Consider the following 25452-nt stretch of genomic DNA (forward strand, 5'->3'; position numbering starts at 1 on the left):
TAGTTAAAAATTCATTAATTATTCTTACTTTATTATCGCATTTACTTCGTGATAAAAATCCAGCTTTATTTATTGATTGAAAAGTAATGACTAATCTAATGAATATCTCGTTGGTAACCAGATCAGTTGAATTTTGTTTCCGTTTGTAGCAACTGCCACTTGTAAACTTAGTAGACAGTTTAAAGTGCCTATATCACCTCTGTATTTTGATGGTTTTGAAAAAGCATAAAAAGTTACTTAATAAGCTTTAAAACATGTTTTGATTTTTGTAATAGTTTTTGAAAATTAAAGCTTTATGATGGAAAATAGTAAAGATTTCTGTCGTGTTAGGGGACTGGGCTCAGGAACGCATCTTGTCATTTACAATAAATTTCAATTCCGGTAACTAACTGGGAAAATTGCATTTTCTTACAAATTGATTGCTATTTAGCGCTCAAAATCTCTTTCTACCTTTAACAAGTGCTTGTACGTGTCAGCAGGGGCGGATCTAGAGTAAGTCAAATCCGTCACGCGACTGATGTTTGAAATTCAAAACTTATCTATTCATATTAGTTAAAAATTCATTAATTATTCTTACTTTATTATCGCATTTACTTCGCGATAAAAATCCAGCTTTATTTATTTATTGAAAACTAATGACTAATCCAATGAATATCTCGTTGGTAACCAGATCAGTTGAACATTATTTAGGTAATTATTTACTGAAAACAGCTTTTCAATTGATCATTTTTTGTTCTAATTGATCAAATTTAGTTACAAGTGATCGAGCGACCTGTTTTCGAAAGATGACTGGGAGTATTGTAACTTCAGTCAACAGCCCTTTTAAGGACTACACTAACCTGGACGATGTACATTTACAAAACATGTTACGATATTCCCATGCTCAACAACAAGAAATTTACCAAAAATATATTATTTCCATATGCTTATGAAATACATAATCAGGCAATCAGCCGAAACAATTTAATTATGAAATTACATTACATTACCAAAATTATAATGTTAGGGTAGTTATAATACTGGTGCTAGTCGAACAATAACTCGGCGTATATAAACTTATGAACGATCAAGTTATATTACAAAAAATCAAAAGATTCCAAGATTCCAACATTTCAAGATTCCAGAATTCCAAGGTTCCAAGATTACAAGATTCCAAATTCCAGATTCCATGTTTTACAATTTACCGAGTGTAAACTACTTGACACATGGGTAATAAGTGGCATTATGTAAATCTAACTTGACCATACGTTATAATTTATAACCATATTCGTCTGTCGTATGCCAAGGTCCATACTAAAACGAGGTTTACTATCTCTCAAGCAGTCGTTTGAAAATCTATCACAAAACATTCAAGATGAATTTACCACTACTGGCATCAGTCATGCTGATATTTAGTACTTCCATCGTCGATTCGGCTGCTGGACGTAAACATTCAAAAGGTAAAGTGCTGAACATTATCACAAACAGTTTAGTCCAGAATGTTAGCTAACATATCATACATACCATTGTATACTAAGAAGTCGCATAAAAGATATTGACGTTTGTCTTAAGCAAGAACTTATGATTTGAACGGTAAATTGGAAGAAATTGTTATAGGAATTTACATCTTTCACAAATGAACCAAAGTCGTTTGCTCTTTTGTTCAGGGAATTTAAAGCCCTTCCGTTTCAAGCCTGTCTTTTTTCATAAGAAATTGACGGATTATCTGAGCAAAAAAGTTGAATCATTTTTCAAGTTGTTATTGGCGGGAAAGGTTCAGAAAGCTGTCAACAGCGTGTATGCGAAGGATAGCGTGTTTCTACAACAAAGTGCACCGGAAGCAATAGGCAGGAAAGATAAAAAAGACTGTTTGTTCGAAAGTTGATTACATGCATAAAAACTGAACCTCGCACGCACGTCTGGTAGACTGGAGACTTAAAAATATTGCTTTCGCATGTTTCAGGAATATAAAATCACTTGATTGAAGGAATACCATTGGCAAATATCACCACCAACATAGACTTTAAAGTTGAACAGATGATAAAAAGGGGAAATATAGCAATATTAAGATATCGAGGACATACTTATGGAAAGAACAACGAAGTGTTATTTACAATCCGGTAAGCTTGTTATAGCTCATATGTAAAAAGAAGCAAAATTAAAGCGAACCTAAGTCAAAAAGTGATTATAAAAAAACTTTACTTTTTGTGGTAAATTAGCCTTTGTTGACATGTAACATTCATCTGTCGTATTGAACTATGAATACGAAATTTGTCTGCGTAGAGATGTGAATAATCATTATTATTCAATATGTAAGCAAGCTGTGATTGGTCAACTACCTGCAGATAATTCTCGATATCTGCAATTATGGCGTCATATCTACAAATAATATTTCTAAAATTATGGACGCCATTAAAAGCATGTTTTGAAAGCAAATTAAACAACAGCGATGTTTGCCACAGTTTCTAAAAAGGAAGTGAAAGCTTTTAGACGAAAAGGGTGCGGAAAACACTAAAAAAGCGGCGAAGCTGTCTTTGAACATATTTACAACATAATTAAACGAAACGAATTTGAATAAATTGTCTGACAAAAACAACTTAGCGAAGGTTTGAAAAATGTTTTATATAGATATGTTTTGATAATACTTCAGTGAATAATAAAACAATTAATGAATTCGTTTTCCGCATGATGTCAAGAATTATTCAAACCAACGCTCATTTTATCTAAAATATCAGGCTACATAATATGACAAATAAATGTAGGATCTTGTTTTCTCCAATGTTTAGTTCAACAATCATGACGTCGGCGGACAGAGGTTCTCTCGCACATTTGAAACAAGATTGTGAATCAAGTATTTACCCTTGATCTTTTTCCAAACGATGATTACTCTGCAAGAAATTTTATTCATTTAGTTCAATTGCCATCACCGAATAGGAAACGAAATGCTTAAATTTGGCTGCCCGTGGTGTGTTTTTGCATTTTAAAGATTCTAATCATCTCCAAAAATATCTCTTTCACGAACGCAAATGGTCAAAAGGTCGGCTTTTGCTCTCGGTTATAGCGCGGGCCACACTATCGTCGAAATGCAACGAATTTCGTGACGAGTCGCTCGTCAACGAGAAAATATGACGATATGGACGAATTCGTCGCCGTTGAGCATGCACACCGAAATCGTCAACGAGTGACGAGTAATTGTTGCATATCTACTCTGATTGGACAAGAAAAATCACATGACTAATGTTTACTTTCACTGTGCTGTGGCAAAATGGCGGATTTGCAAGAAATATTAATTGAGCTAGTGAGAGAGAGGCGATGTTTGTGTGGACAAATTTCATCCTGACTATAAAGATACACGCAATATAAAGGAAAATAATTGGAAGGATGTCGCTCGGGAACTGAAAGTTGCGACCAATAGAGCTTGACGAAGCTCTTGCAACAACGTGTCATACAAGCCCTTCTCTTTCTCGCCTTTTATTTATGGGATGTACCCAGAACCTTCTTTTGTATGTACGTCGTTTTGCAGAAATTAGAAGCAGTAGAATTTTTCTCTTCAATAATAGAAGTTTCTTTTTGCGCTGATAATCGTCCATGCTTGTACGGAAAATCGTTACAATGTGGCACAAGTACTCGTCACGACGGGTCGTTGACGAGCGACTCGTCACGAAATTCGTTGCATTTCGACGATAGTGTGGCCGCGCTTATAAGATGACAGCCAAATTTTCTATGTTATATAAAATTCACTTTAAAAGTGTTCATTCATCATAACAATAAAAATTAGATTTGCTGTTAAAAGTTCTCACCGGACAGTTGCAAGGACACTGCAATCTTTTCCATGCGACGTCAAGTGGTATCTAAGAGTCACAATGTCTCCCTTGTCATAAACTTTGTCGATAAAACGTTCATCTTTTAATAGCTGACAAATTCTCGCCTTGGAAGTGCTTTAACAAATCTAAACGATAATGTGATAATACAAAATGAAACTCTTGCAACATCTGCGAGTGTGCAGGCAAGTTTTAAAATGAAAAATGCCTCCCTTACCAGTTTTGCCAATTATTGCCGGTAAACCTTGATTAATTAATACACAGTCATCAGTGTAGAATTTCAGCACGTCTTTACCCTTTCCCGCGAGAACGAGTGCGTAATTTTGGTCAAGTATGCTTTTAAGTGTTTCTTCCACTAAACAAAACAAGAGTGCGATAAGTATTTTGATTTTAGAAACACAAATGATTAATGTCATTATTATTCTAAAAAGAAAAGTCATTGATTCACACTAAACCTAAAGACAACTTCTATAACTAAATTTATTTTCTTCGTATAAAATCTGTGAAAATTGATTCATGCTTCAAGTGAACAAAAATTTCGTGCAGTTTTATATTTTGTAACTTCTCGATGGAATGTTTCAGCACTATACCTGATGAAGATTCATTCTTCGATGTTGCTGAATCAACAACCAAAGGATAAAACATCAACAAGAACGATGCCAGTAGCGGTGTATTCATTTCGAATTGTTCGTGTTAATTTTCCCAACGTTTTCCTCGCGAACTGATCAGTGCTAGACCTCGTGATGGTGTGTACCTTCTGGTAACATATCACTTCATTTGTGTACTCTCACACCCATCAACATCTTCTTTCCTCCCATTGGCTAAACCAACATTAAATTATGTATTAAATATTCATGTAGAGTATAGCTATCACTTTAAAAATATTTTGTTTCTTCTACAATCTCCCAACATTTAACAGTTTTCCCAAAAAGTTTCCCCGTCCCCCTACAAATAATTAATTCTCCCAACTTTAGAGCAATTCGCCTACGTGTGGCAGCACTGATTGTTAATTTTGTGTTTGATGTTTTTTCAACAATTCATTTCATATTTTCATAAGTATATTTTTAGCCTCAGTCATTTCCCCTACATTCATCTACTACCTTCTTTGTCTCCTTGCCAGCTTTTTATTTGAAATTTATTTCCGTTTGTAGCAACTGCCACTTGTAAACTTAGCAGACAGTTTTAAAGTGCCTATATCACCTCTGTATTTTGATGGTTTTGAAAAAGCATAAAAAGTTACTTAATAAGTTTCAAAACATGTTTTGATTTTTGTAATAGTTGTTGAAAATTAAAGCTTTAAGATGGAAAATAGTAAATATTTTTGTCGTGTTAGGGGACTGGGCTCAGGAACGCATCTTGTCATTTACAATGAATTTCAATTCCGATAACTAATTGGGAAAATTGTATTTTCTTATAAAATGGTCGCTATTTAGAGCTCAAAATCTCTTTCTAGCTTTAACAAGGGTTCGTACGTTTGTCCTGAATGTGAAATAGAAAATGAAACATTTGTAACGACATCAAAATGTTGTCAGTAAAATTAGGTTATTGTTTGCGCATATGCTCGTACGTCAAGCACTCAAGTCGCAATTTTAGGACTTGTTGAATGCACTTGGGAATCTCATTACAGCAGCGATATTCTCTTGTATCAACTAAGAATTTGTTATTGCAATTCAAACATGTGCACCAGAAACCAGTAGTCTTGATGTTTAGTTATTGTTGTTTAGTTATTGCAGTAATGTTGATGTCGTTTCAAATGTTTCATCTTTCATTTCATAATCAGGACATGTTTCGGCGTACTTTATGCCATCTTCAGTGCGAAGTGAGTAAATATAGGAAGTTTACATGATAATATGTTATAGTGATAAAGCAGAAGTGTCGAATAGTTATGAATAATTATTTACAGTTGAATAAGGTGTTATAAAATATTTGTGATAGGTTTTATCAAAGAAAAAAAAATCACAATGAAAATGAATAATATCTGATAAAGTAGTAATTGCTATTTACAGGTCAAAGATAATGTTAAAAATTTTAAATCCAACGTCGTTTATGAATTTTCTTGTGCTGGATGTAATTCCAGTTACATTGGGGAGACCACCCGCCACCTTTCCACACGGATTAAAGAACACACAACCACGGACAAAAACTCACACATATTCAGACACTTACTCTCGTCACCACACTGCAACAACAATTACACACAATCCTGTTTCCGTATCTTAGATAACGCTCACATTTCTTTCGCCCTTAAACTCAAAGAAGCCCTTTATATCAAGAAACGTAAACTTAACCTCGACAAACAAATACGACATCTCAACACTATCTTTGACCTGTAAATAACAATTTCTACTTTATCAGATATTATTCATTTTCTTTGTAATTTTTTTTTTCCTTTGATAAAACCTAACACAAACATTTTATAACACCTTATTCAACTGTAAATAATTATTCATAACTATTCGATATTTCCGCTTTATCACTATAACATATTATCATGTAAACTTCTTATATTGACTCACTTCGCACTGAAGATGGCATAAAGTACGCCGAAACATGTTTGCTATAATGATATTTATCGTCTATTTTAAATGTCCTATAACCATTGTGCTCTCGCAAAATTATATAAACTAAAACCTACGACACAACCAACGAAAATACTCCCAAATAAATCGCAGTTGAATTGTGTTGTAAAATTAGATTTTTAAGTCAAAAGAGTCCACAAAGTAATCGTGTATTACTTCTCTTTAATATACACATAAAAACGGCCAAGATAGTCCACTTAAACTCCATAAAAAGCATTTTTGAACCCGACCATCTTATTTTCGTCATATTGTTTAAATAGAAGTATAATATAAAACAAATTCCGAAGAAGCAATAAATCTTGAGATTGCAAAGTATGAATCAAAACAAGACGAGAAGTAAACTGTAAATTTTCGACTTTATTTCAAAGTCAGACATGAGGAATGAACGAACAGAAAGCTAATACTGGCAGTAGCATAACTTTATTAACGGCTGCTAATTTGCATAAAGACAATCCACTCGGACAGAAAAGCAATGTGCTTTAATGTTATTATCGGCGCTTTCAACGGTAAGAATATTTCATTGACTGCATCACTCATGGTAAAGTACATTTTAATAGTAGTAGCAGTAATATGGCTTTATTAACGATTGCTGATTTGCATCTAGGCGATGAACTAGGTGAGAAAGCAGTTTGCTTCCATATTGTAAACGGCGCTTAACAGCACGAATATTTCACTGACCGCATGCATGATGGACAAACGTACTTTTAATTAATGTGTTATTGCACATAGACAAAAATTCCGTTTGTGGGTGCTGCTCCTTGACAACTTGGAAGACAGATTAATAGCACCACAATAATTATTATTCGATGTTAATTTTGTGTTTGATGTTTTGGGCTTTAACTCATTTCCCTACATTTAGCTATAAGATTCTTTGTCTCCTAATCAAGGGATACTCCTTTGAAGTTTTTCCGTTTCAAGCCTGGGGCGTTCACTTACAGCAAATTCGGCATTATCAACAAAAAGTTGAATCATTTTCAGGTTTGTTACAAATTCTGTCACCTTATAGACGTAAATAAAAGTAAATAATAACAAATACGATCCTTTCAGCGTATTTCTAGTAGAGTAAAGGCAGGAAAGGTGTAACGATTGCTAATTTACGGCTTGAGTACCATGATAATGTGTTTGTTAATAACTGATGAAAGAAAGGTATACTAAAATTTAAAGGAAAACAAAATTATTTGTATTAAAGTTATCTCAATTGAGCAAATGATCAGCATTCAAAATTTGCTTTTAATAATTGCTTTGATGGCGGTTGGATAACTTTAGCATTGACAAACCATCAACAGATTTCTCAAACATTAGAATGGTGTCGTTATTATCTTCTGCTTAAGTTATTTTATTTCAACTGTCTGTATGTTTCATCTTCAACAATGTACAAATGTTCAATTTCGATGTTACACTAAAATTTCAGGAACATTGTTTATAAAAAACTTTACTTTCCGTATAATTTAGCCTTTGTTGATATGTAACATTCATCTGTCGTATTGAACTATGAATACGAAATTTGTCTGCGCAGAGATGTGAATAATTATTATTATTCAATATGTAAGCAAGCTGTGATTGGTCAACTACCAGCAAATAATTCTCGATATCTGTAATTATGACGTCATATCTACAAATATTAGTTTCTACAATTATTGACGCCATTAAAAGCATGTTTTGAAAACAAATCAAACATCAGCGATGTTTGCCACAGTTTCTAAAACATTGTGAAATCTTTTAGACGAAAAGATGCGGAAAACACTAAAAAGCGGCGAAGCTGGCTTTGAACATATTTACAACATAATTAAACGAAACGAATTTGAATAAATTGTCTGACAAAACAACTTAGCGAAGGTTTGAAAAATGTTTTATATTGATATGTTTTGATAATACTTCAGTGAATAATAAAACAATTAATGAATTCGTTTTCAGCATATTTCAAGAATTATTCAGGCCAAGGTCATTATCCGCCTCAGCTTCGCATCGGCAGATAACATTGACCTTGGTCTGAATAATTTTGATATCATGCTCAACCTCATCCAATAATTGCTTATTATCAGCAGGACGTCGAGAAAATTTTCTAGCCAAACATGCAAATTGAAAAATGTACTGAAAGACAAGTCACGATTTACAGAAGTATAAATTAAACCTAGTTCTAGTGGAGTTAAGGAGGGGGAAACACCATTTGCTACTTGACTAAAAGATCGCACCTTAAAATAAGCTATCACTGATACTACGTTTGCTAAGTAACAGATGAATGACTACGTAAAATTCAAACGGAGACAAGAACATTTTGTAATCAAGATGTTTCAAAATAGAATTCAAATTGAAAGTCTACAACGGTTATGGTCTTCAAAGCTCATTTTATCTAGAAATTTATTAATAAGACAAATAAAAGTAGTGTCTTGTTTCCTCCAATGCTGAGTTTAACAATCATTTAGGACAGAGGTTCTCTCGCTCATTTGAAACTTGATTGTGAATCAAGTATTTGCCCTTGATCTTTTTCCAAACGATGATTAGTCTGCAAGAAATTTATTCATTTAGTTTATTTGCCATCATCGATTTAGAAATGAAATGCTTAAATTTGGCTGCCCGTTGTGTGTTTTAGCATTTTGAAGATCTAATCATCTCCAAAATATCTCTTTCACGAACGCAAAAGGTCCAAAGGTGAGCTTTTGCTCTCGGTTATAAGATGACAGCCAAATTTTTTATGTTATGTCAAAATTCACTTTAAAATGTGTTCATTCATCATAAGAATGAAAAATTAGATTTGCTGTTAAAAGTTCTCACCGGGTAGTCGTAAAGACACTGCAATCTGCTAAATGGTTGGTCGCGTGGTATCTAAGAGTAACAATGTCTCCCTCGTCATAAACGTCGTCCATAAAACGTTAACCTTTTAACAATTGTTGTTTTATTAAAAACGGTTTGGTAGAGATGTAACAACTCTAAACGATATCGTGAAAATACAAAATAAAACTTTTGCAACATCTGCGAGTGTGCAGGCAAGTTTTTAAAATGAAAAATGCCTCAGTTACCTGCTTTGCCATTTATTGCCGGAACACCTTGATTAATCAATACACAGTTCTCTGTATAGAATTTCACAATTTCTTTACCCTTTCCCCTCGAGACCGAGTGTAAATTTTGTCAAGTATGCCTTTGAGTGTTTTTCCACTAGACAAAACAAAGAGTACGATAAGTATTTTGATTTTCAAAACACCAACGATTAAGTCCATGATTATTCTAAAAAGATAAGTCATTGATACACGCGAAACATAAATGACAACTTCTATAACTACATTTAATTTCTTTCGATGTTGCTGAATCACAAATCAAAGGATAAAATATTAGCAAGAACGTTGCCAGTAGCGGTGTATTCATCTCAAATTGTTCGTGTTAGTTTTCCAAACATTTTGATTTTAGAAACACAAATGACTCATTTCATTATTATTCTTAAAAGACAAGTCATTGATTCACACCAAACCTAAAGACAACTTCTATAACTAAATTTATTATCTCCGTATAAAAATCTGTGAAAACTGATTCATGCTCAAAGTGAACAAAAATTTTGTGGAGTTTTATACTTTGTAACTTCTCCATGGAAATGTTTCAGCCCTATACCTGATGAAGATTCATTCTTCGATGTTGCTGAATCAACAACCAAAGGATAAAACATCAACAAGAACGATGCCAGTAGCGGTGTGTTCATTTCGAATTTTTCGTGTTAATTTTCCCAACGTTTTCCTCGCGAACTGATCAGTGCTAGACCTCGTGATGGTGTGTACCTTCTGGTAACATGTCACTTCACTTATGTACTCAGACAGCCATCAACATCTTCTTTCCTCCCATTGGCTAAACCAACAATAAATTATGTATTAAATATTCATGTAGAGTATAGCTATCACTTTAAAAATATTTTGTTTCTTCTACAATCTCCCAACATTTAACAGTTTTTCCCAAAAAGTTTCCCCTTCCACCTACAAATAATTAATTCTCCCAACTTTAGAGCAATTCGCCTACGTGTGGAAGCACTGATTGTTAATTTTGTGTTTAATGTTTTTTGCACAAATTCATTTCATATTTCATAAGTATTTTTTTAGCCTCAGTCATTTCTCCTACATTCATCTACAATCTTCTTTGTCTCCTTGTCGGCTTTTTAATTGTAATCTATTTCCGTTTGTGACAACTGCCACTTGTAAACTTAGCAGACAGTTTTAAAGTGCCTATATCACTTCTGTATTTTGATGGTTTTGAAAAAGCATAAAAGTTACTTAATAAGTTTCAAAACATATTTTGATTTTTGTAATAGTTTTTGAAAATTAAAGCTTTATGATGGAAAATAGTAAAGATTTCTGTCGTGTTAGGGGACTGGGCTCAGGAACGCATCTTGTCATTTACAATAAATTTCAATTCCGGTAACTAATTGGGAAAATTGCATTTTCTTACAAATTGATTGCTATTTAGAGCTCAAAATCTCTTTCTACCATTAACAAGTGCTTGTACGTGTCAGCAGGGCGGATCTAGAGTATGTCAAATCCGTCACTCGACTGATGTTTGAAATTCAAAACTTACCTATTCATATTAGTTAAAATTCATTAATTATTCTTACTTTATTATCGCATTTACTTCGTGATAAAATCCAGCTTTATTTATTTATTGAAAACTAATGACTAATCCAATGAATATCTCGTTAGTAACCAGATCAGTTGAATTTTATTTCCGTTTGTAGCAACTGCCACTTGTAAACTTAGTAGACAGTTTTAAAGTGCCTATATCACCTCTGTATTTTGATGGTTTTGAAAAAGCATAAAAAGTTACTTAATAAGTTTCAAAACATATTTTGATTTTGTAATAGTTTTTGAAAATTAAAGCTTTATGATGGAAAATAGTAAAGATTTCTGTCGTGTTAGGGGACTGGGCTCAGGAACCTTCTTTGCTGAGTTTGGAATGGTCAGGAAATATGCCTAGATGAAAACCAAATAGGAGATACATTAATGCACTATATAAGTTGACATGCAGTTTAATGGTTTGAAACAAGAGTAAACAATAAAACAAATTGGTGCAACTACTGAGAGGTTAAGCTGAAAGAATTAAATGAAAGAAAATCTTTTCTTCAATGTCAGTCTGGGAAAAAGACAAAAGAAAAATATATGGAATTAAATCATAGCATAAATGTAAAAATGGAAAATAGCAAGCCGTTCAAATGGCGAATCGTTTGCTTCCCCAGTGCATACTTCAACATGCTCAGCTCCATCACTAGTAGATGGTACTTCCTCATTGAGAGAACATGTTTCCTTCAGCGATGGCTTATGGAGAGTTTGTCGAATAATCAACAAAACTTATATCGAATTTACATATGACAAAGGAAAAATTAACATAAACAAGTGTAACTTACTTGTCTTCGCTTTCGATCGGTTATTTCGTCCTGTAATGGTTCAGGAATCCCAGCCACGTCAATGGTTGGGATAGCATCTTTCTTCAACCTTCTTTTGAGCTTGACTTGCACGCTCAAATTAAGGTCAAAACAAGAATCTTCAAAATGCGCAGAACACAGACACGAGGAAGAGGAAGCCTCAAAACCCGGTCTATGTTTACGCACAAAATTTACCCATTTTCTATGTCTTTGCGGCTCTGTTTCTTTTTTAGGAAACAAATGCATCGACATTCCTTCGGTTTTTGAGTCCTTGGCGCAACTAATTTGATTAGGTCCGCCAGCAACACAGCGTTTTCCTCCGCGTTTCTTATTAAGATTACTAGTAGAATACGCCATGTTGAGGTATGTGTTCAACTTTCTACGTCACAAGTCATGAGCATACCGATCAAAAAGTTCGCAAAAAAAAATGCTGAAAATCGTGACTTTGAACGTCCGTAAAATCACTTTCACCAACCAATTCAATTATAATTGCAGATTTAAAATCACTGAAACAAGGTCTTTCAATTTAGCTAATAAAAAAGGGGGGCTAAAATTCGTAATATAAACACTCTAACAAGTGCTTGTACGTGTCAGCAGGGGCGGATCTAGAGTATGTCAAATCCGTCACGCGACTGATGTTTGAAATTCAAAACTTACCTATTCATATTAGTTAGAAATTCATTAATTATCGCATTCATTACTTTATTATCGCATTTACTTCGTGATAAAAATCCAGCTTTATTTATTGATTGAAAAGTAATGACTAATCTAATGAATATCTCGTTGGTAACCAGATCAGTTGAATTTTGTTTCCGTTTGTAGCAACTGCCACTTGTAAACTTAGTAGACAGTTTAAAGTGCCTATATCACCTCTGTATTTTGATGGTTTTGAAAAAGCATAAAAAGTTACTTAATAAGCTTCAAAACATGTTTTGATTTTTGTAATAGTTTTTGAAAATTAAAGCTTTATGATGGAAAATAGCAAAGATTTCTGTCGTGTTAGGGGACTGGGCTCAGGAACGCATCTTGTCATTTACAATAAATTTCAATTCCGGTAACTAATTGGGAAAATTGCATTTTCTTACAAATTGATTGCTATTTAGAGCTCAAAATCTCTTTCTACCTTTAACAAGTGCTTGTACGTGTCAGCAGGGGCGGATCTAGAGTAAGTCAAATCCGTCACGCGACTGATGTTTGAAATTCAAAAATTACCTGTTCATATTAGTTAAAAATTCATTAATTATTCTTACTTTATTATCGCATTTACTTCATGATAAAAATCCCGCATTATTTATTATTGAAAACTAATGACTAATCCAATGAATATCTCGTTAGTAACCAGATCAGTTGAACATTATTTATGTAATTATTTACTGAAAACAGCTTTTCAATTGATCATTTTTTGTTCTAATTGATCAAATTTAGTTACAAGTGATCGAGCGACCTGTTTTTGAAAGATGACTGGGAGTATTGTAACTTCAGTCAACAGCCCTTTTAAGGACTACACTAACCTGGACGATGTACATTTACAAAACATGTTACGATATTCCCATGCTCAACAACAAGAAATTTACCAAAATTATATTATTTCCATATGCTTATGAAATACATAATCAGGCAATCAGCCCAGACAATTTAAACGATGAAATTATATTACATTACTAAAATTATAATGTTAGGGTAGTTATAATACTGGTGCTAGTCCATCAATAACTCGGCGTATATAAACTTATGAACGATCAAGTTATATTACAAAAAATCAAAAGATTCCAAGATTCCAACATTTCAAGATTCCAGAATTCCAAGGTTCCAAGATTACAAGATTCCAAATTCCAGATTCCATGTTTTACAATTTACCGAGTGTAAACTACTTGAGACACGGGTAATAAGTGGCATTATGTAAATCTAACTTGACCATACGTTATAATTTATAACCATATTCGTCTGTCGTATGCCAAGGTCCATACTAAAACGAGGTTTACTATCTCTCAAGCAGTCGTTTGAAAATCTATCACAAAACATTCAAGATGAATTTACCACTACTGGCATCAGTCATGCTGATATTTAGTACTTCCATCGTCGATTCGGCTGCTGGACGTAAACATTCAAAAGGTAAAGTGCTGAACATTATCACAAACAGTTTAGTCCAGAATGTTAGCTAACATATCATACATACCATTGTATACTAAGAAGTCGCATAAAAGATATTGACGTTTGTCTTAAGCAAGAACTTATGATTTGAACGGTAAATTGGAAGAAATTGTTATAGGAATTTACATCTTTCACAAATGAACCAAAGTCGTTTGCTCTTTTGTTCAGGGAATTTAAAGCCCTTCCGTTTCAAGCCTGTCTTTTTTCATAAGAAATTGACGGATTATCTGAGCAAAAAAGTTGAATCATTTTTCAAGTTGTTATTGGCGGAAAGGTTCAGAAAGCTGTCAACAGCGTGTATGCGAAGGATAGCGTGTTTCTACCACAAAGTGCACCGGAAGCAATAGGCAGGAAAGATAAAAAAGACTGTTTGTTCGAAAGTTGATTACATGCATAAAAACTGAACCTCGCACGCACGTCTGGTAGACTGGAGACTTAAAATATTGCTTTCGCATGTTTCAGGAATATAAAATCACTTGATTGAAGGAATACCATTGGCAAATATCACCACCAACATAGACTTTAAAGTTGAACAGATGATAAAAAGGGGAAATATAGCAATATTAAGATATCGAGGACATACTTATGGAAAGAACAACGAAGTGTTATTTACAATCCGGTAAGCTTGTTATAGCTCATATGTAAAAAGAAGCAAAATTAAAGCGAACCTAAGTCAAAAAGTTATTATAAAAAAACTTTACTTTTTGTGGTAAATTAGCCTTTGTTGACATGTAACATTCATCTGTCGTATTGAACTATGAATACGAAATTTGTCTGCGTAGAGATGTGAATAATCATTATTATTCAATATGTAAGCAAGCTGTGATTGGTCAACTACCTGCAGATAATTCTCGATATCTGCAATTATGGCGTCATATCTACAGATAATATTTCTAAAATTATGGACGCATTTAAAAGCATGTTTTGAAAACAAATCAAACATCAGCGATGTTTGCCACAGTTTCTAAAAACATTGTGAAATCTTTTAGACGAAAAAGATGCGGAAAACACTAAAAAAGCGGCCAAGCTGGCTTTGAACATATTTACAACATAATTAAAGGAAACGAATTTGAATAAATTGTCTGACAAAAACAACTTAGCGAAGGTTTGAAAAATGTTTTATATTGATATGTTTTGATAATACTTCAGTGAATAATAAAACAATTAATGAATTCGTTTTCCGCATGATGTCAAGAATTATTCAAACCAACGCTCATTTTATCTAAAATATCAGGCTACATAATATGACAAATAAATGTAGGGTCTTGTTTTCTCCAATGTTTAGTTCAACAATCATGACGTCGGCGGACAGAGGTTCTCTCGCACATTTGAAACAAGATTGTGAATCAAGTATTTACCCTTGATCTTTTTCCAAACGATGATTACTCTGCAAGAAATTTTATTCATTTAGTTCATTTGCCATCACCGAATAGGAAACGAAATGCTTAAATTTGGCTGCCCGTGGTGTGTTTTTGCATTTTAAAGATTCTAATCATCTCCAAAAATATCTCTTTCACGAACGCAAATGGTCAAAAGGTCGGCTTTGCTCTCGGTTATAGCGCGCCACACTATCGTCGAAATGCAACGAATTTCGTGACGAGTCGCTCGTCAACGAGAAAATATGACGATATGGACGAATTCGTCGCCGTTGAGCATGCACACCGAAATCGTCAACGAGTGACGAGTAATTGTTGCATATCTACTCTGATTGGACAAGAAAAATCACATGACTAATGTTTACTTTCACTGTGCTGTGGCAAAATGGCGGATTGGCAAGAAATATTAATTGAGCTAGTGAGAGAGAGCGATGTTTGTGGGACAAATTTCATCCTGACTATAAAGATACACGCAATATAAAGGAAAATAATTGGAAGGATGTCGCTCGGGAACTGAAAGTTGCGACCAATAGAGCTTGACGAAGCTCTTGCAACAACGTGTCATACAAGCCCTTCTCTTTCTCGCCTTTTATTTATGGGATGTACCCAGAACCTTCTTTTGTATGTACGTCGTTTTGCAGAAATTAGAAGCAGTAGAATTTTTCTCTTCAATAATAGAAGTTTCTTTTTGCGCTGATAATCGTCCATGCTTGTACGGAAAATCGTTACAATGTGGCACAAGTACTCGTCACGACGGGTCGTTGACGAGCGACTCGTCACGAAATTCGTTGCATTTCGACGATAGTGTGGCCCGCGCTTATAAGATGACAGCCAAATTTTCTATGTTATATAAAAATTCACTTTAAAAGTGTTCATTCATCATAACAATAAAAAATTAGATTTGCTGTTAAAAGTTCTCACCGGACAGTTGCAAGGACACTGCAATCTTTTCCATGCGACGTCAAGTGGTATCTAAGAGTCACAATGTCTCCCTTGTCATAAACTTTGTCGATAAAAACGTTCATCTTTTTAATAGCTGACAAATTCTCGCCTTGGAAGTGCTTTAACAAATCTAAACGATAATGTGATAATACAAAATGAAACTCTTGCAACATCTGCGAGTGTGCAGGCAAGTTTTAAAATGAAAAATGCCTCCCTTACCAGTTTTGCCAATTATTGCCGGTAAACCTTGATTAATTAATACACAGTCATCAGTGTAGAATTTCAGCACGTCTTTACCCTTTCCCGCGAGAACGAGTGCGTAATTTTGGTCAAGTATGCTTTTAAGTGTTTCTTCCACTAAACAAAACAAGAGTGCGATAAGTATTTTGATTTTAGAAACACAAATGATTAATGTCATTATTATTCTAAAAAGAAAAGTCATTGATTCACACTAAACCTAAAGACAACTTCTATAACTAAATTTATTTTCTTCGTATAAAAATCTGTGAAAATTGATTCATGCTTCAAGTGAACAAAAATTTCGTGCAGTTTTATATTTTGTAACTTCTCGATGGAATGTTTCAGCACTATACCTGATGAAGATTCATTCTTCGATGTTGCTGAATCAACAACCAAAGGATAAAACATCAACAAGAACGATGCCAGTAGCGGTGTATTCATTTCGAATTGTTCGTGTTAATTTTCCCAACGTTTTCCTCGCGAACTGATCAGTGCTAGACCTCGTGATGGTGTGTACCTTCTGGTAACATATCACTTCATTTGTGTACTCTCACACCCATCAACATCTTCTTTCCTCCCATTGGCTAAACCAACATTAAATTATGTATTAAATATTCATGTAGAGTATAGCTATCACTTTAAAAATATTTTGTTTCTTCTACAATCTCCCAACATTTAACAGTTTTCCCAAAAAGTTTCCCCGTCCCCCTACAAATAATTAATTCTCCCAACTTTAGAGCAATTCGCCTACGTGTGGCAGCACTGATTGTTAATTTTGTGTTTGATGTTTTTTCAACAATTCATTTCATATTTTCATAAGTATATTTTTAGCCTCAGTCATTTCCCCTACATTCATCTACTACCTTCTTTGTCTCCTTGCCAGCTTTTTATTTGAAATTTATTTCCGTTTGTAGCAACTGCCACTTGTAAACTTAGCAGACAGTTTTAAAGTGCCTATATCACCTCTGTATTTTGATGGTTTTGAAAAGCATAAAAGTTACTTAATAAGTTTCAAAACATGTTTTGATTTTTGTAATAGTTGTTGAAAATTAAAGCTTTAAGATGGAAAATAGTAAATATTTTTGTCGTGTTAGGGGACTGGGCTCAGGAACGCATCTTGTCATTTACAATGAATTTCAATTCCGATAACTAATTGGGAAAATTGTATTTTCTTATAAAATGGTCGCTATTTAGAGCTCAAAATCTCTTTCTAGCTTTAACAAGGGTTCGTACGTTTGTCCTGAATGTGAAATAGAAAATGAAACATTTGTAACGACATCAAAATGTTGTCAGTAAAATTAGGTTATTGTTTGCGCATATGCTCGTACGTCAAGCACTCAAGTCGCAATTTTAGGACTTGTTGAATGCACTTGGGAATCTCATTACAGCAGCGATATTCTCTTGTATCAACTAAGAATTTGTTATTGCAATTCAAACATGTGCACCAGAAACCAGTAGTCTTGATGTTTAGTTATTGTTGTTTAGTTATTGCAGTAATGTTGATGTCGTTTCAAATGTTTCATCTTTCATTTCATAATCAGGACATGTTTCGGCGTACTTTATGCCATCTTCAGTGCGAAGTGAGTAAATATAGGAAGTTTACATGATAATATGTTATAGTGATAAAGCGGAACTGTCGAATAGTTATGAATAATTATTTACAGTTGAATAAGGTGTTATAAAATATTTGTGATAGGTTTTATCAAAGAAAAAAAAATCACAATGAAAATGAATAATATCTGATAAAGTAGTAATTGCTATTTACAGGTCAAAGATAATGTTAAAAATTTTAAATCCAACGTCGTTTATGAATTTTCTTGTGCTGGATGTAATTCCAGTTACATTGGGGAGACCACCCGCCACCTTTCCACACGGATTAAAGAACACACAACCACGGACAAAACTCACACATATTCAGACACTTACTCTCGTCACCACACTGCAACAACAATTACACACAATCCTGTTTCCGTATCTTAGATAACGCTCACATTTCTTTCGCCCTTAAACTCAAAGAAGCCCTTTATATCAAGAAACGTAAACTTAACCTCGACAAACAAATACGACATCTCAACACTATCTTTGACCTGTAAATAACAATTTCTACTTTATCAGATATTATTCATTTTCTTTGTAATTTTTTTTTTCCTTTGATAAAACCTAACACAAACATTTTATAACACCTTATTCAACTGTAAATAATTATTCATAACTATTCGATATTTCCGCTTTATCACTATAACATATTATCATGTAAACTTCTTATATTGACTCACTTCGCACTGAAGATGGCATAAAGTACGCCGAAACATGTTTGCTATAATGATATTTATCGTCTATTTTAAATGTCCTATAACCATTGTGCTCTCACAAAATTATATAAACTAAAACCTACGACACAACCAACGAAAATACTCCCAAATAAATCGCAGTTGAATTGTGTTGTAAAATTAGATTTTTAAGTCAAAAGAGTCCACAAAGTAATCGTGTATTACTTCTCTTTAATATACACATAAAAACGGCCAAGATAGTCCACTTAAACTCCATAAAAAGCATTTTTGAACCCGACCATCTTATTTTCGTCATATTGTTTAAATAGAAGTATAATATAAAACAAATTCCGAAGAAGCAAGACATCTTGAGATTGCAAAGTATGAATCAAAACAAGACGAGAAGTAAACTGTAAATTTTTGACTTTATTTCAAAGTCAGATATGAGGAATGAACGAACAGAAAGCTAATACTGGCAGTAGCATAACTTTATTAACGGCTGCTGATTTGCATAAAGACAATCCACTTGGACAGAAAAGCAATGTGCTTTAATGTTATTATCGGCGCTTTGAACAGTAAGAATATTTCATTGACTGCATCACTCATGGTAAAGTACATTTTAATAGTAGTAGCAGTAATATGGCTTTATTAACGATTTCTGATTTGCATCTAGGCGATGAACTAGGTGAGAAAGCAGTTTGCTTCCATATTGTAAACGGCTCTTAACAGCATGAATATTTCACTGACCGCATGATGGACAAACGTACTTTTAATTAATGTGTTATTGCACATAGACAAAAATTCCGTTTGTGGGTGCTGCTCCTTGAAAACTTGGAAGACAGATTAATAGCACCACAATAATTATTATTCGATGTTAATTTTGTGTTTGATGTTTTTTGGGCTTTAACTCATTTCCCCTACATTTAGCTATAAGATTCTTTGTCTCCTAATCAAGGGATACTCCTTTGAAGTTTTTTGTCACGCCCACAATTGCCGTAAGTAAGCGCCACCATGTTCATTTACTCACTTTACGACCCAAAACCTTGGACTTGGGGGCGTTCACTTTCAGTAAAAGTCTGCTTCACCAACAACTTCAAAGGAATGTTCCTTCAGGTTTGTTACAAATTCTGTGACCTTATAGACGTAAATAAAAAGTAAATAATAACAAATACGATCCTTTCAGCGTATTTCTAGTAGAGTAAAGGAAGGGGGGGGGTGTAACGATTGCTAATTTACGGCTTGGGCCCAGTATCCACTGATAATGTGTTTGTTAATAACTGATGAAAGAAAGTCTAAAATTAAAGCAGTATCCACTGTTCAGACAGATGAGTCAAATATCAAACGCGTTTGATATTTGACTCATCTGTCACGAATGACAAATGAAAGAACTTTTGTCGATACTTGTCACGAATAACAAGTAAAGTTCAAAAAGGAAAACAAAAATTATTTGTAATAAAGTTATCTCAATTTGAGCGCGGACAGCGTCATGATGGTCAGCATTCAAAATTTGCTTTTAATAATTGCTTTGATGGCGGTTGGATAACTTTAGCATTGACAAACCATCAACCAGATTTCTCAAACTTTAGAATGGTGTCGTCTTCATCTTCTGCTTAAGTCATTTTTGTTTCAACTGTCTGTATGTTTCATCTTCAACAATGTACAAATGTTCAATTTCGATGTTAGATCACTATCAAATTTCAGGAACATTGTTTTCAAAATGTAAAAACTTAAGATTCCGATATAATGAAAGCTATGAAATTCATTTGCTATTTAATCTGCCGTTTCACCTTGGCACGAAGAATGAAACTGATGTACTGGCCCTACAAGTCGTGATCGATGAATGAATTAAATGCTTCGAATGAGGTATTTTCCGGTTGCCAGTCTCCCTTAAATTTGCGCGGTTTTTGTAATGCATTCTAGGATCGCCAGGGGGCAAACATTTCTTTGTATAGAGCCATAGGTAATTCTTGGTTACTACAAGTCACTTATCATAAAATCATTCAGAGCCATAGGTAATTCTTGGTTACTACAAGAAACTTATCATAAAATCATTCAGAGACATAGGTAATTCTTGGTTACTACAAGACACTTATCATAAAATCATTTAGAGCCATAGGTAATTCTTGGTTACTACAAGACACTTATCATAAAATTATTCAGAGCCATAGGTAATTCTTGGTTACTACAAGACACTTATAATAAAATCATTTAGAGCCATAGGTAATTCTTGGTTACTACAAGACACTTATCATAAAATCATTTAGAGCCATAGGTAATTCTTGGTTACTACAAGGCACTTATCATAAAATCATTAAGAGCCATAGGTAATTCTTGGTTACTACAAGACACTTATCATAAAATCATTAAGAGCCATAGGTAATTCTTGGTTACTACAAGACACTTATCATAAAATCATTAAGAGCCATAGGTAATTCTTGCTTACTACAAGACACTTATCATAAAATTATTCAGAGCCATAGGTAATTCTTGGTTACTACAAGACACTTATCATAAAATTATTCAGAGCCATAGGTAATTCTTGGTTACTACAAAGACACTTATCATAAAATTATTCAGAGCCATAGGTAATTCTTGGTTACTACAAGACACTTATCATAAAATAATTCAAAGCCATAGGTAATTCTTGGTTACTAAAAGGCACTTATCATAAAATCATTCAGAGCCATAGGTAATTCTTGGTTACTACAAGTCACTTATCACAAAATTACTCAGAGCCATAGGTAATTCTTGGATACTACAAGTCACTTATCATAAAATCATTCAGAGCCATAGGTAATTCTTGGTTACTACAAGACACTTATCATAAAATTACTCAGAGCCATAGGTAATTCTTGGTTACTAAAAGGCACTTATTACTTGGTTTCACCATATCAATGGATAAAAATGGCAACCCAAAAAGATCAATTTACATTTAAATCTTTTGTATCTTATTAAATGTCCAATACAAACTTTCAATAACATACATAAATTTGCAAAAATTACTACAGTGTACATATCATAAATGCTATGTCCAAGCAGTGATGACCATTTTTAGCTGCTATGACTTTCAAGAGCACAGGCAATGAAAGAATTATTTGGTCAAGTAAAAAGTACCACTGTACGTAGTCATAACAAGTAAACATTAACTGTTGCTAAAATACAACATACATACCTGGGCTATGTAATATTTGGTCAAGTAAAAAGTACCACTGTAGGTAGTCATAACAAATAAAACAATGCCATGTTTATTTCATTTAAGCAAATATGTACGTACGTAAAACATTCACATTTAACTTTTCCTATGGATTTTTTATTGACTCACCTTTTCCCATTGTGATAACCAGCCACAACTAACTGATTCCAAAGTGGATTTATTTTGGTGCGTCTGAAAAATTGTTGCAGAGATGTTGTTAACAGATATGTTATCAATGTCAATGGAAATGATCAAACAAGTTATTGCTAGCAATGTTGTCGTTGGAGATGTTGTCTATAGAGATGTTGTCTATAGAGATGTTGTCAACAGAGACGTTGTCAATAGAGATGTTGTCTATAGAGATGTTGTCAATAGAGATGTTGTCAACAGAGACGTTGTCTATAGAGATGTTGTCTATAGAAGTGTTGTCTATAGAGATGTTGTCAACAGAGATGTTGTCAACAGAGACATTGTCAACAGAGACATTGTCAACAGAGACGTTGTCAATAGAGATGTTGACAACAGAGATGTTGTCTATAGAGATGTTGTCAACAGAGATGTTGTCTACAGAGATGTTGTCTACACAGATGTTGTCTATAAAGATGTTGTCTATAGAGATGTTGTCTATAAAGATGTTGTCTATAGAGATGTTGTCTATAGAGATGTTGTCTATAGAGATGTTGTCTATAGAGATGTTGTCAACAGAGATGTTGTCAATAGAGATGTTGTCTATAGAGATGTTGTCAATAGAGATGTTGTCAACAGAGATGTTGTCTATAGAGATGTTGTTTATAGAAGATGTTGTCTATAGAGATGTTGTCAACAGAGATGTTGTCAACAGAGACATTGTCAACAGAGACGTTGTCAATAGAGATGTTGACAACAGAGATGTTGTCTATAGAGATGTTGTCAACAGAGATGTTGTCTACAGAGATGTTGTCTATAGAGATGTTGTCTATAAAGATGTTGTCTATAGAGATGTTGTCTATAAAGATGTTGTCTATAGAGATGTTGTCTATAGAGATGTTGTCTATAGAGATGTTGTCTATAGAGATGTTGTCTATAGAGATGTTGTCAACAGAGATGTTGTCTATAGAGATGTTGTCTATAGAGATGTTGTCTATAAAGATGTTGTCTATAGAGATGTTGTCTATAGAGATGTTGTCAACAGAGATGTTGTCTATAGAGATGTTGTCTATAGAGATGTTGTCTATAGAGATGTTGTCTATAGAGATGTTGTCTATAGAGATGTTGTCTATAGAGATGTTATCTATAGAGATGTTATCTATAGAGATGTTGTCTATAGAGATGTTATGTATAGAGATGTTGTCAACGGAGATGTTGTTTATAGAGATGTTGTCTATAAAGATGTTGTCTATAGAGACGTTGTCTATAAAGATGTTGTCTATAGAGATGTTGTCTATAGAGATGTAGAGATGTTGTCTATAGAGATGTTGTCTATAGAGATGTTGTCAACAGAGATGTTGTCTATAGAGATGTTGTCTATAGAGATGTTGTCTATAAAGATGTTGTCTATAGAGATGTTGTCTATAGAGATGTTATCTATAGAGATGTTATCTATAGAGGCGTTATCTATAGAGATGTTGTCTATAGAGATGTTATCTATAGAGATGTTGTCAACGGAGATGTTGTCTATAGAGATGTTGTCTATAGAGATGTTGTCTATAGAGATGTTGTCTATAGAGATGTTGTCTATAGAGATGTTGTCTATAGAGATGTAGAGATGTTGTCTAGAGATGTTGTCTATAGAGATGTTGTCTATAGAGATGTTTTCTATAGAGATGTTGTCTATAGAGATGTTGTCTATAGAGATGTTGTCTATAGAGATGTTGTCTATAGAGATGTTGTCAATAGAGATGTTGTCTAGAGATGTTGTCTATAGAGATGTTGTCTATAGAGATGTTATCTATAGAGATGTTGTCAACGGAGATGTTGTCTATAGAGATGTTGTCTATAGAAATGTTATCCATAGAGATGTTATCTATAGAGATGTTGTCTATAGAGATGTTGTCTATAGAGATGTTGTCTATAGAGATGTTGTCTATAGAGACATTGTCAATGGAGATGCTTTTTACACAAATATTTTTAAAAGAAATGTAGTAATTGTTCATTGAAAATGCTGCACCAAACCTGTAATACAAAAGTTTTGTCAACCATGAAAAATTGCTGCTGGCGTTAAGCCATGACCATCGTCGTAGCATGCATCATCAATACTAAAAACAAATTAAAATTTATTTTAAACTAAATTGCTGCCTGTAAAAAGAATCATCTTCAATTATACTGGCACTTTTTGTTTCACTGTCTCTTGGATGTACTGAAAGTCAGCAATGTCCCCCGAGCCACCAATTACAGTGTTCTTGTTCACCTTCATAAGACGTGAGAGTTGTCTGAAGCGTGCCAATGAGCCATAGGAACCTAAAATGAAGAAATGCAAATAAGCTTCATTCTTAGCAATTCAATTACACTGGAAGACAGCTCACCTAAGGTGTCTGCTGCTAAAGCAACTCCTCCATTGAAGCAAATCCCAAGAACTGATGTTCCCTGAGTAACTGGATACCTAATGAAGAAAAATGGCTTTCGTTTAAGTAAGGGGGCACTCTACATCATTTGTAAAATACATATAAAATGTCGGTCCATAAAATGAGAGAAAATGAAAAATGTCTGGTCCAGGTGAAATTGAAGGAAAGGTAATTAAAAAGTCAACCTCAGATCACAGAATGTCCGAGCCACATATTAAATACTTCACTCTTGAGTTTTAAGGATCTTCACATTTGGGTAAAACAAAATTGCAAAAAAATTTCCCCCCTTTTTTGCCATGATCGTGTAATTTGGTTCAGTCGTGACGTCACAAGCTAGTCACAATAGAAACTGAACGTACTTACGAAAGAAACAAGAATTTTATTACTTTATAGAAGGTAAAAACAAGGCATTATGCGTCAGTGTAAAATTATATTTTGAAATTATAATTTTTTTAGAAAACAAACATTAAAATTTCACAACAAAATATCTTAATAAATTCATCAGTAGACAATAGACAGTAATAGTATCAAAAAACATTAGTTAAATAAAAAAGCTATCACGGATTAAAATATGAAGAATTGCGTTATTGACGATCACTTACATGCTTCGTTTTGTAGGCTCGTGAATTTCCAAGGAATGCTGTCGAGGGAAATCGTAGAACTGACCTGGAATCGGTCCATTTTGCCAAAAGCATGCTTTCTCCATTGAGTTCTATAATAACTGGAGGGGAAACGTCAACAAAATTAGTATAAATTATTAGCGCGCGGCCGCGTGGTCAAAAACATGGCGGATTTTGGTGGTCAAAGTCAGCGGAGAGACGCGGGCTCATGAAATAAAATTTTTGTCGCCCACCCTGATTTGACCACCACGATTGCGAGTATAGAAAATATCAAAACTATTTATTTTCCTAACATAAACACTTTTTTAAAACTTTATTTATTAAGCTGCCAACTTTTGTGGTTTGCGGA

General features: G+C 33.8%; 2 protein-coding genes and 3 long non-coding RNA genes across 5 annotated transcripts in view; 1 reads left to right on the forward strand and 4 right to left on the reverse strand.

Moving 5' to 3' along the window:
- Positions 1-25209, reverse strand: part of LOC124437191 (proteasome subunit beta type-4-like) — a 37912-nt gene extending 12703 nt beyond the window's left edge. Inside the window, 6 exon segments of the mRNA XM_046987200.1 lie at positions 22073-22135; positions 24095-24125; positions 24128-24177; positions 24250-24379; positions 24445-24521; positions 25086-25209. Of these exon segments, the coding sequence (XP_046843156.1) occupies positions 22073-22135; positions 24095-24125; positions 24128-24177; positions 24250-24379; positions 24445-24521; positions 25086-25189 (455 nt within the window). The 5' untranslated portion in view covers positions 25190-25209.
- On the forward strand, positions 768-2299 carry LOC124437222. Its single transcript, XR_006945614.1, has 2 exons — positions 768-1439; positions 1647-2299. It is a non-coding gene; the product is annotated as an uncharacterized LOC124437222 (long non-coding RNA).
- Positions 2162-4629, reverse strand: LOC124437211. The gene is made up of 4 exons (XR_006945599.1): positions 4391-4629; positions 4018-4155; positions 3780-3928; positions 2162-2867 (listed from the first exon to the last, which is right to left on the reverse strand). It is a non-coding gene; the product is annotated as an uncharacterized LOC124437211 (long non-coding RNA).
- LOC124437214 lies at positions 8633-9483 on the reverse strand. Its single transcript, XR_006945602.1, has 3 exons — positions 9397-9483; positions 9152-9306; positions 8633-8882 (listed from the first exon to the last, which is right to left on the reverse strand). It is a non-coding gene; the product is annotated as an uncharacterized LOC124437214 (long non-coding RNA).
- On the reverse strand, positions 14606-17005 carry LOC124437202. Its single transcript, XM_046987212.1, has 4 exons — positions 16834-17005; positions 16460-16597; positions 16220-16370; positions 14606-15309 (listed from the first exon to the last, which is right to left on the reverse strand). The coding sequence occupies exons 1-4, from the start codon at positions 16919-16921 to the stop codon at positions 15216-15218; spliced, it is 471 nt and encodes a 156-aa protein (XP_046843168.1). The 5' UTR covers positions 16922-17005; the 3' UTR covers positions 14606-15215.
- Positions 25210-25452: the final 243 nt, after the last annotated feature.

The sequence above is a fragment of the Xenia sp. Carnegie-2017 genome, unplaced genomic scaffold, assembly GCF_021976095.1.
Source record: "Xenia sp. Carnegie-2017 unplaced genomic scaffold, XeniaSp_v1 HiC_scaffold_16, whole genome shotgun sequence".
Classification (NCBI taxonomy): Eukaryota; Metazoa; Cnidaria; class Anthozoa; order Malacalcyonacea; family Xeniidae; genus Xenia; species Xenia sp. Carnegie-2017.